This window comes from Passer domesticus, chromosome 7, assembly GCF_036417665.1.
Source record: "Passer domesticus isolate bPasDom1 chromosome 7, bPasDom1.hap1, whole genome shotgun sequence".
In the NCBI taxonomy this organism is placed as follows: Eukaryota; Metazoa; Chordata; class Aves; order Passeriformes; family Passeridae; genus Passer; species Passer domesticus.
In genome coordinates, this window is record NC_087480.1 from 33,892,066 (window position 1) to 33,904,091 (window position 12,026).

Consider the following 12,026-nt stretch of genomic DNA (forward strand, 5'->3'; position numbering starts at 1 on the left):
ACGTCGGGGCCGCGGGGCTGCTGCGAGCCCGGCCGGGGCAGCGGCTGCGCAGCCGGAACGGGGGGCCCGAGGGGTTCTCCCGCAGGGAGGGAGGGAGGGAGGGAGGAGGGAGCGCGGCGCCGGGAGCGGGCGGGCAGCCGGGGCGGGGAAGCCCCGGGCCGGCGGCCGGGCTGAGCGCGGTGTGTCCGGGCTCTGTTGGCAGGCGGGCGGCGCGGCTCCTCGCCCGGCCCGGCTCCCCACCATGCTGGACGGGCTGAAGATGGAGGAGAGTTTGCAGAGCGCCCTGGACCCCGCGACGCCCTTCTCCTCCTTGCTGGGTAAGTCGGGGCGCCCCGCTTGCCCTCCTGGGGACCCCGTAAGGCGGAGCACGGCCGGGCGGGCCCGAGCGATGGATGGGCACGGGGGGTTCGGGAGGCCCGGGCACGGCTCTTCCCGGCTCGTTCCTGCCCGGCGCCGCGCCGCTGCCTTCGCCCGGGGTGTGCCCCCGGCGCCCGCCTTCGCTGCCCCCGCTTCGTTCCGCGATTGCATTAAATTGTGTGTCCCCCTAAACCCCCCTTGTAACGACGGGCTATCCTTCGTATCGAGCAATAAATAATTCATTTTTTCTTTTTATCTTCGTTTTAATATCGGTTTCAAACCGTCGCCCTCTCTCTGAGCTGCGGCTCCGCTGCCGCCTTTCCAAGAGGAACGAAATTGGGGGCGATGTGTCCCCAACGGAGCTGCCCTGAGGCACAGGTCCCTCCTGGATTCCGCAGCAGCTCCCCGCACAGCCCCGTCCCCCCGCGACCCACGAGCCTGTGCGGGGGAAGCGAGAACCGCGGGACTCTCCGTCCGTCCGCCCGTCTGCCCGTCCGTCCCTCTCCCGGCCCGTGTCCCCGGCCGCCTTTCCCTCCGCCCACCCCAGCCCCCGGCTCCTTCCCCGCAGGCAGAGCCGCGACCCCCAAGTCGGTGTGCGAAGGGTGTCAGCGAGTGATTCTGGACCGGTTCTTGCTGCGCCTGAACGACAGCCTGTGGCACGAGCAGTGCGTCCAGTGCGCGTCCTGCAAGGAGCCCCTGCAGACCACCTGCTTCTACCGCGACAAGAAGCTCTACTGCAAGCTGGACTATGAGAAGTAAGTGTCGCTTGCCCCTCGGAGAGCCCCCCTCGCCACCCACAAAGCCCCAGTGCCCTGCGAAAAAGCTTCTGGGAGGGACTGGTGTCCCGGTGCTGCTCCTCACTTCCCCTGCCCTGTGTTTCCCCGGAGGTGTCAGCCCGTGCTGTGCTGCACGGCGAGTTGTGTGTCTGCCCCGAGGTCTCGTTGCCCGTGGTTCTCCCCTTTTCAGAGGTGTTTCGTTGTGCTCAGGTTGTGTATGCCCTGGGAATTGAGGATGTTTTGTTGGGAGCCTGGGAGACCCACGGTAACTCCTGGTCTGCGCGGGGACGGGGCCAAGCATTTTCCCCTGGCTTTATTTTCCAACGGAGCATCTGCAGGAGGAAAGTTATATCCTCCCTGACCTGGTCCTGGACGAGGCTATTATCCTAATATCCTCACAAGCAGGGAAATGCTATTGCTCTCCCCCCTGGTTGGTGGGGAAACTGAGGCACTTGGCAGGAACCAGGGAAGGCCCTGCTGAACTCGGAGTGTTGACTGTCACGCAGAGGCTTTTCCTGCATCCGGGTCTGTGATGGTGAAGAAATTTGGGTTTTGAAGCCTCCCAGCCCTGACGCTTTCCCCTTTGGAAGTGTGGGGTTAGGGGGAAAGGCAATGAGAAAATAATTTTTCTTTTTTAAAAGCAAAACCATTCCAGTGGGAATGGGGAGACGGCTGCTGAGTCTTTCCTCCCCTGCAGCTGCTTTCGTTTTTTCCTGCTCATCCTGCTCTTGCTGTCCTTTCCGGACCCCGCTGCCTGGCCGAGTTTCGGAGCTGTTAAATTTTTGTTGCCTCTGGGCTGGTTGTTTCTTGAGGAGGGTGTAGGTGGGGGGCCGGATCCTTCGCTATGGTGATAGCACGGCTGTCGAAGCCCTGCAATTTAATTCCCTTTTTTATAGCCAAAAACAGTGATCACTGATGCTCTCATCCCTGGCCTTTGCCGAGCTGGTGAGCATGCTGGGGTCTAGTCCAGCTCCAGGCCTTCTTAAAGTTGGGGTTTTGGGTTTTTTTGGGTGTTTTAGGGTTTTTTTTCGTCCTTTAAATCCCGTATTGTGGGTCTGAGTTTAATCACTATGGATACAAGGCAAATTGAAAGCAGAATTTGTGCGCGTGACCTTGTTTTCAAATGTTTACGAAAGAGCGGAAGAATTAGTGGAAAGGAGTGGAAAGGAGAGAGCTGTGCCATGGGGTGGGTTTTTGTAGGCAAAAAAATTGTTGAGATTGGGTCCTCTGCTTGTTTATTTGTAGAAATTTGGCTACTGGTTCCCATACATTTCCACCACTGTTCAGTTCTTATTTTCTGCTTTATCCGTATTTTTGTTTGGATCATCAAGGGGAAATTGGGGTGACTGTCACCCAGAAATGCCTTTCAAGCTTGCAGCACATGTGGATTTTACTCTTGACTGCAGCTTGCGAGCTCTTGAAGTGGCTCCAGCCTGAAACCCTCCTCTGATGGCTGTTGGCCGCGAAAGAAATCGGTGCCGCAGTTGGCTTCTTGCTGTGCCCATCTATCTCACTGTTGGGTGGACAAGGATGATTGCGGGAAAAAAATGTCACAATTTTTTCCTGAGGTCCAGTGATAGCACCATTTTTCCTGGTTATTTCCTGGCCGTGTTTGGGTTGGTGACTTTTGCCCGAGCGGGAGGCTGAGGCTCTGTGACGGGCGGTTTCCAGAGGTGTCATGGTTTTAACCCTAACTCGCTGCTGGCCTCTTCCCCTCCTGCCCCTGCCTGCTTCTTGCCATCATCTCATTGTCCCCTTGCATTTAATATTAATTATTTTAGCATGGGGGTGCAGGTTTGTGTCCCCTGTCCTTTCATCCACCCGCAGGACTCTGCTGAGCCGCTGGTGTGACTCCTTACCTGGTGATGGCAAGGATGCAGAGCAGAGTCCCAAAGAACTGCTCCCTTTGGGCTCTGCTGAGCTGTATATAACACTCTTTATTTACCAAAAATCCTTCTTTCTTTTCCCAAATGCCCGTCCTGCCTTTGGACTGAGCATTTTCCTGGGTGCAGGAGCACGGTGCCTCCTTGGCCGCGGTGTCAACGCCGATAGCAGGGATTTGAGAGCGAAACGCGCGGAGGAAGAGCCGCTGCTCTCAGACTGAGCTCATTATCTCGAGCTGGTTAATTATCACAAGTGACTGACACTCCTTGCAGTGGAAAGCCGTCGATCCTCCCGGTGGCAGCGGCTCCTGAGGCCTCTCCGGGTGGGAGGGCTGCGTGTGGAATGCTGGGGGTGTCAGGGAAGCAGTCGGGATCCAACCTGCCGCGGTCACAGCGTCAGGGTTCTGCGGTTGTGTTTGGTTGTGGGGTTTTTTGTTTCTTTTTTTTTTTTTAATCGAAAGAAGGGATTTCTCTTCCAGATGGTGAACGCTGGGGTGTTTTCCCAGGGACGAGTAGGTGCAGAATTTTCCAGCATGTCTCTGTGCTCTGTGTTTGAGCTCTGTTTGTAGCAAGGCCGCAGAGGGTTAATGAGGGAGCGCGAGACGGCAGCTATGCCTTCAGTTATAAATACACCCATGGAAAGTGTTACGGGCGGATTTAAGCGAGCATCTGACTCGCTGGACTCTAGAAATTGAAGAGTAATTTGTTAAAACACATGTTTTACATTTCTTTGTCTTTCACAAAGAGGAAGAACTTGGGAGAGGACTTGGAAAAGGATGGATTAAAGGCCGAGGGTGCCAGGTCAGGTCTTGGCATCTCTTTGGAGTGCCACGGCTCAGGGCCCATGGGCTGCTCAGATAGTGATGCTGTGTGGGAACCTGGGGAGTTGGGGGTCACTCTTGGAGCAGTTTCCCCAGCACTGACAGGGAGGGCTCCTGGAGAGGGACGGCTCAAGCCTGTGCCCCTGGGACGGCGTCTATTTGGAGCAGAGGACGCTCGTTACAGAACATCCCGAATCCCGCGGCAGCCCCCGGCGCTTGTCCAAACCTGATAAGTCTCAACTATGACAAGGTTCAGTCTTCGCCCTGGCCGGCTCCCCGGCTGCAAAGTGGCCCTGGGGACATGCCCCAGCTGTGGGGCCCCTGTGGCGGCGGTCAGGGGGATGCGTTTTTGTAGTGGTGGATTTGGGGGTGCAACACCAAACATGGCCATAAACACGGAGGAGTGCTGGAAGCGATGGGAAGAGCAGGGCTACTCTGGAGCCTTAAAATCTGCACGAGGACAGGAATCGTTGGGCCTCCTCTTCCCTAGTGGTGTTTCACAGTAGGTTTGCACGGGCCGAGCAGAGCCAGGCACGTAGGGAGGACCTGGAGGCACGGGAAGATCCCCACGGCAGGTTTGGGGGCCGGCAGCGCTGACAGCGGTGTGGTCATGACGGGGGGCGCAGCTGGGGAGCGTGGCGACGGCGGGACGGCTTGGCACATCCCCAGCCACGGCGCAGAGCCCCGGCCCCAGCCCCGGCTGGCAGGAGCAGATGGCCAGCACATCTCGGAGCAGGCCTGGCATGTGGGCGCCGGCAGTGGAGGGGCGGCCGCAGCCCCCGAGCCGCCTCCGCCGTGCCGGGCTCCCCGGCCGAGGCAGGCAGTTGTGTGATGCTCGCCCTGTCTTCGCACGGCGTGATGGCTCTGTGCTGTTGCCAGCTTCCACGCGGGGCTCTCCTTGCCTGCCTCCAAAATCCCTTGCTCCCGGAGCCACGGGCTTGAGTGGGTGCTGCCGCCTCCTCCTTCGTGAGTTAAAAATCTGAAGTTGTGTCTGGCTGCAAAGGTAAAAAATATAAAAATCCTTCCACCCACCTGGCAAAGGTGTTGGGTTTTAAAGTCACACTGGTGCCTTTGTGTGGAGGATGAGCCTCAGTCCTTGGCAGCATGGTTCTGCCAGGCCATGGATGGATCTGCAGGCTCGGGGTAGCCTCCTCTGGCCTGCTGGAGGCTCCTCTGGCAGCTGCTGCTGTAGAGGAGGTGTGGGAAGAGCTTTGGAGCATGGTGGCTGTTTGTCCTGCTTAACGTGGGTAATGCAATTGCGCAATTACCTGGCGCTGCTTCCCCAGCCTGGAAGGGCTGTGAGGGGAATAATCCCAGATGGATCTACTGGAGGCAGTGCTGGACACCTCAGCACAGCCTGGTCCCAGCAGCTGGAGAGTTCCTGTGGTGTGGTGGGTTTGTCCTGGTGGTTTGCAGTCTCTCACCTTGCCTTCTCTCACTTGGAGAAGTGGAATTTCTGTGCTTTTTGTGGCTGATGGGAGAGAACTGTCCCTCCAGAGAGCCACAGGTCAGCCCAGCTGCAGTCCAGCGTGTTCTCTGGAGGCCTGTTTCCCTTCTTGTAGGGCATCCTGTGGAGAGGATGAGGCTGACTTGGGTTTCTCCAGCTGGCCAGGCACTGTGGGCAGTCAGGCTGGCCTGGATGGGATAGCAGAGCACACACCAGCTCCGTGATCTCTCTTTCCTCATCTCTCAGTCTTTCCCTCTAGTGCTTCCCATGCTTCTTGCCTGCTCTCCGTCCCTGCCTAGCACCTCATCTCCTGTGGCAAACACCCCTCTGTCCTCACCCACAGCTCCTGGAGGAATAGCTCTGACTCCTTGTGTGCTGGGAGGAGCGTGGCTGTGGGGCAGCTGAATCCCCACCGGGGATGCCATGGTTGGTGCTGGGTTGGGACCAGCCACCGCCTCTTTTGCTTTTTGTTATTGAGTCAACTTCTTGTGCTGGCAGGGGGTGGGAAGGCAGGGCAGCAGCGGGAGGGGTGTTACAGAGGCCACTGGGATCCATGCTGGAAATTCCAGGCAAGCTAAAGAGGCCTTGCCTCCATCTCCACCTCTGTCCTCTCACTCGTGGGGCTCCCCCTTCCCAAAGGGAGCAAAGGAGAGATTTGGCATCTTGCCCCTTTTCTCGGCTCTTAATTAGATTTGTCTTACAATTAACATTTCATAGAAAGGCCTGGAAGTGAGTGAGGTTTGGCAGATTGGGAGCTAGGCAGTCGAATAGACTTGTCAGCTCTCCCTCCGTGGTGGGGACAGGGGTGGCTTTGGGGCCACCCCATTGGCAGTGGAATCCTGGAGACTGCAGGTTGGTACCATCAGAGCCACAACCTGAGCATCCTTGGGACTCCTTATGGTTTCTGCCATCTTATTTTGGACATACCATGATTTTTTTATACCTTTTTTCCCCCTGGTGCTCCCTGCTCAGCCCCCGGTGGGGCTCTTAAAGCTGTGGGAATTGCTTCAGGTTTTTGCAGTCCTGACAAAGGCACCAAAAAGAAGTCGGCTGGGGAAGAAAGAGGGGTTTGTTTCGTTTTGATGAGAATTTTGTCTCCACCAGCTGGAGAGACAGCTGGGGTCCTCTCCTGCCCCAGCTCGCCAGCCCTCGCCTCGCCGGCTCTTCACCTGCTCTCAGCCACCAGGGCAGGGAGGGATTTACCAAGCTGGGGGTTTCAGAGAGTCCCCAGTTGGGTTTGTGCTTCCTCGGGGAGCCCTCCAGCAGGCTCTGAACCTGATGGTGTGGCCAGGCCAGCTGATTTGGGAGCGGGGGGCGGTGCTGGGTGTGAGCTGTGCCCTGGCTGCCCAGCGTGCGCGCAGGATTTGCGGTGGCCGCGTGTGCTGCCGGGGAGACTGATCTCTGCTGGCTGTCCCCAACCCTGCTGGCAGCAGTGGGGTGGCCTCAACGTGCCCAAACCCACAGCAGTTTCTGATTCTTGTGCTGCACACTCACCCCAGGGTGTGGCAAGGGGGACCCTAAAGGCCCCTCTGCCTTGGAGCAGGAGAAAAAGGAATTTGGGGTCTAGGGCTGATCTCCTGCTCACAAGGGTGCAGGTCCTGCTCCTGGCTGAGAAGGGGGAAAACCCAGCAGTTTGCATCTGGATTCACAGTTCCCCACTTCTGGTGAACCTTGTGGTGTGCAGCCAAGGGGGTGCTCAGCACTCGGTGCTGGAGCATGTATGGGAAAGAGGAGGCTACAGCCAAGGCGGAGGGAGGTGGGAATGAGAATTGTCCCAGGTATTTTTCTTCTCTATATATCCTTTGTCTCTTTGTGCTCTCTTGTCTCTGGCTCTGCAGATGCAAACATGAAGCAGGGATGGGGCCTGGGCTGGAGGACTGTGCCTTTACCCGAAGTTCAGTCAAGCACCTCCTCTGTAGCAGGAGTGAGGAATATACTTAAAGCAGGGAGAAAATATTTGGATTTTACTAAGCAAAAATACTGGGGTCAAGCCAGCTTAATTTTTTTTTTTTTTTTACATAAATGTGTTTTCATGAGAAATTTGAATTTCTGTGTATTTGAGATTTCAGAAGGGGAAAGGTGAAGGGGGCTAGCAGCGCTCTCTGTCATGGCAAGTCCTATGACAACTCCTAGTTTTGTTCTTCAATACTTTTATCCTGGTTGGAATCCTGCTTCCTGGCAGAAAGAATCCAGCTGGTTTGTGGTTATCTTCTCCTGGGGTTGTTGGCCCTCAGGGGCAAAGGATGCACCCGTGTTGTCTTACATGTCTCTGCGAAACCAGCAGGCATCTCATTGCAGCTCTGTTTGAGGTTTGCTGTTTGTTTTTGTAGGTTTGTTTTTTTTTTTTTAAGATGGTCAAACCTTGGTTGCCCAGGAGAGGGGTTCTGTAATTCCTGGCTTCCCACCTCAAATATTTACGGACAGCCAGATGCCAAAGCTTTTGCAAAAGGCGTGGGGCAGGCTGGGCTGTGCCGTGCTGGAGCTGTGCAGGGCTGATGGCACCCCAGTTCCCTTTATTTGGGGGGTTTTCCGTCTGGTGGCTCTGTCTTCTTGCTTATCTGGGATTTTTCTGGGGTATTGTTAACAAAAGCTTGTTAGGGATCCTTCAGGTGTTCCATGTTTTGTAGGCTGGCTGGCTGAAAATGGGAGTTTCTCCCACAAGTGCTGGAGTTTTCAGGACAGTGACGTGTGAGTTTCTGAGTGCAGGGGTGAAATCATGTCACGTTCAGTGCAACTAATTTATTTTCTCCTGCTGCACTGTACTTGCATGCACCTACCCGTTTTCAGTAGAGTATTTCAAGTGCCCATGAATTTGATTCTGTTTTTTGGAGTCAGGTCTTCTGCACTAGTGCCTGGCCTGAGTACGATGGACTGTGGTTGCACACAAGAGAAAGAACTGACAGTTGGCTCTGTCACCCATGAAATGGAGCTGGAAATACAAATCTAGCTTGAAAATGCTTCTTTCATCATCACAAATGCTTACAGCACCTTGCTGGGTGAGTTTGAATGCTGGATATGAGTCCTCTGTGTCTCTCCAGGTCTGCCTGATTTTTATGTCACGCTCCTCTTTGTGTTTTCCACCTTGGGCTACCAAAGGTGAGCCAGAGTTTGTGTCGCAGCTCCTCCCAGGCACAGATTGGCATGATTAAGGTACAGATTGACAGGAGAAGGCATAAATCACTAGGAGAGCCCCTCTCCTCTGTATCCCAGCAGGCAGCAGCATTGTAGGATCCCCGTGGCTCCGTGGCTGTGGATGAGTGGCTGTCCCTGCACGGAGACATCCTGCTCTCCCTCGGGGCCAGCGCCTGGAAGGGCAGAGGATGCTGGAAGGTGCTTCCTCAGCCAGCCCTTGTGCTTTGTGAGCACAGGGCTCAGCATTGATCCTCCTGAGCTGTCTCCATGTCCCTGCTGTCCCTACATTGTCTCTCTCTGCTCCCCACCCCTCTCCTTCCCTCGTGGGTTTCTTTTCCTAGCGCCGTCCTTGACAGCGGAACAAATCCCTTTTCACGGGACCATCGCTCCCCGGCCCGTTGCCCCCCGCCCCCACCGTGCTAAATCCCCCTCCCCGTTCCTCTGGAATGACAGCCACCATCCCAGTGGGGTGGAGAGCCCCCGAAATCCCTCTGGGCAAGGTTCCCTGCCCTGTAAGGGAGCAAAGTGGGGTCTTAAAAGCATAAGAGGCGAGGGCGATTCCTGGAGAATCCATTGTTTGGATGCAATTGATCTCTTTGGGAGGTGCATCCTCTCCTCTGATGTTGTGCTTCAGAGATCCTTGGATGGACCTGGAGCCTGTGTGTCCAAGGACTCCTTCCTTCCTGCCTGGGGCCAGTGGGGCCATGCTAGAAGTTGATTTTTCACTGCATAGCATCGCCCAAGGTGGCTGAGCAGGAAGAGGATGGTGGGAATTTTCTCTTTGCTACTGAAAGCTCAGGGAAGCTTTTGGCTGGAAAAATTTGGAAAGAGAGAGAAACAGGTTAAGGGACCTGAAGGCAGTTTTCAGCTGCAGCAGATTTTTTTGTTTGAAAGTGTTGTCATTTCTTGCCTCCAACCCCTGCCATTGTAAAATCATAGGGATGCTTTTTTTGGCAAAATTTCTGCTTGGAATTCGCTGGCCCTGCTAAGCCTTTAATTCTGGAAAACGGCATCTTAGCTATGAAAGGGGTTATTAACCCCTGCAGTGATTTGCCTGAATGGGAAGAGGGCAATGTCACACGTTTGCAGTGGCCTCCACAGGGGTGATTGAGATGAATAAATTCATGGGTGCTGCTAGTGGAAGTGGGCATTTGTTGAGGAACAACCCCAGAAGTGAGTTGTGTGAGTTGTGTGTTGTGTCTGGGTGGGAACTGCCCTCCAGCCTGCTTCTGGGCACTTTTCTGGGCATCTTTTCAGTTTCTGCTCTTGGAGAGTCAGCAGGAGAGGAGGGAATGCCAGCTGTGCTCTGCTGCTGGCTATGTAGGACCCCAGCCCTGTGCTGGGTGCTGAGGAGGGGCTGACAGCCTCCTTTCCCCACGTTCTGTAGGTTCCTGCAAGGGCTGAAGGTGAGCAAGAGGCTCACACAGGATTCAGCCAAGCCAAGGTCTGCATTGCCCCATGGAAATGCTGAACTCCAGGTTTTGGCTGCAGGGAGAATAAGATGTTGCTCTGAACGGTGTCCTTGAACCCAGCCACTTGGATTGGGTGTTTGTGGACTCTGGAGTGCTGGGATGGCTCAGGCTTTTGTGCCTGGAGTTTCACCCATGCCAGAGGGGTGACCAGATGGGTTGGTGATGGGGAGCTGAAATCCTGAGTGGTTTCTGTCCTGGCTCTCCTCTGCCCAGCAGCTCACAGGAGTGGTGTCCGGCAGATCCTTTTAAATGGTGCTGTGGGTGTGGGAGCTTGGTTAGGAAATCATTAAGTGTCTGAAACTTCTTGATGCCTGCTCAGGTGGGTGCTGCTCCTTCCTCTGCACCCGTAATTATGAGAGGCTGAGGGAGCAACCTCAGTGGACTGGTGTAAAAGTTTAATGAAGCTTAAAGCCTTGTAGGTCAGGCTCTTGAGTCTGAGCTTGTTTCAGCTCTGGATCTGGGGAGGAGGGTTAAGCAGAAAGGAGGAGAGGCTTCCTGCATGCATTACCTCAAGGACATTAAACCCCGTTGATGGGAGAAGCTGTTGTGGAGATGGATTAGGAGAAAGTAACGAAAGAAGAGATCAGAGATGGGTGAGGGTGGGTGGAGGGCCCTGTGTGGTGAGTGTAGCTCTGTGTGAGATGTTTATCCTTGGCAGTGGAAAAGCTGTCAACGACAGGGACAAAGTTTTTCTGGCCCCTGCTGTGCCAGATGCCCTGTGCAGCCCCAAACCCAGGTGGTGCTGGCATGCAGCAGGACCTGGGTGGCTCAGCCAGCCTCTGTGGGAGATGCTCCAGCCTGGGGAGGGTTGTTGGGATGCTGGTGTGTGGGACACAGCAAGTTCCATGGCATTGTTTTGTTTCTCCATGGCCAGCCAGATTCAAAGGCACTGATGCAGGAGGACGTGAAGTGATGAATCTGGCTGCTAAAGCAGAGGCCCAAATCCCAGCTCTGCTGGGATGGCCCATCCCCATCCTCCAGAGGAAGTGCAGTTTCCCTGCCAATAATGTCTTTATGCTATTTCCAACCACATAACAAAACATCCCAGGAACTCCCTGAATCCTTGGCTTTTAAAGTAAGTATACCCCCACCTTGAACTGATTTATTTTTGCCTGTTTTGGCACTTCTGTCTGCAAGCATGAGCCGTGATCCTTCCCTCCCCAGCCTGATGCCTGCAGAGCACCATTCTCAGGCAGAGCATCCTCATTTTGGGGTGATGCTTTGCAGGTCACCTTTGTCAGCCAAGGACGTGTATCAGGCACATTGTGGGTGAGAGGTGCTGATGAAACAACACCCAAATCTGTGCCTTTCCCTTTAGTTCCCTCGTGCCAGAAAAGTGCAGCAAAAGTCAACCAACGACGCATCTTGCCGAAGCTGCATTTTTTTCTCCATGAGGATTAGTGGTTCAAGAGCGGGGATTTTCAAACTGTCAAGCCCTTGGCAGAGAAATAATTACAGGCTTTTTTATCCTTTGTATTTCCTAAGTAGTTCTAAATAACTTTTTCCCTTGAGGCATTTTTTAAGTCTAAAATACGGGGGGAAAAATGTGAATTTCCTTAGTGTCCTTGAAAATATGCAAGATGTTTGTGGAGGCTGTTTAAGTTTCAGCTATAAGATTTTCTGCGTGCGTTTTTCGCTTTAACCACGTCCAATCAACCAAAGTTTCTTGGCTGGTGATGCTTCAGAAATGGATCTTAAGAATTGGAGGTGGAGGGAGATAGATGTGATCACTTCTTGGCCATCTCAGGAATGTGAGTTTTGCCTCTCCAGTGTATTCCCCGGGGTTTCTTACCCCACTCCTTGCTGTAAGAGAAGATTTCTGGGGCTGGTGGAGCGGGTTTTCCTTGTCAGTGTCTATTATTTGATTCCTCCAAGGTGCCGTGTGTCCCTCTGGGAAGCCATGGCCATCCTTTCCTCAGCATCCTGCAGCATTTCCAGGGGCTGCGGAGCCCAGCAGGGTTCACCCAGCCCTGTCCTCTGCTGGCTCCTCTCCTTGCCTCTACCTCCATCCTGAATGCTTTGCACACTTTTTAATTAAAAAAAAACAGAGAGAGGGATGTGAAAAAAACCTCCCGGGGACAGCTCCAAGACACACATGAGCTTGTGCCTTTTATCCCTGGGAAAATCTTGTGAGCTTC

General features: G+C 54.6%; 1 protein-coding gene across 1 annotated transcript in view; it reads left to right on the top strand.

Annotated features, from left to right (window-relative positions):
- The first annotated feature begins 241 nt into the window (after positions 1-241).
- LMX1A (LIM homeobox transcription factor 1 alpha) overlaps positions 242-12,026 on the top strand; it is a 41,946-nt gene continuing 30,161 nt past the window's right edge. Inside the window, exons 1-2 of the mRNA XM_064427596.1 lie at positions 242-317; positions 926-1,112. Of these exons, the coding sequence (XP_064283666.1) occupies positions 242-317; positions 926-1,112 (263 nt within the window). The remainder of the gene's footprint in view (positions 318-925; positions 1,113-12,026) is intronic.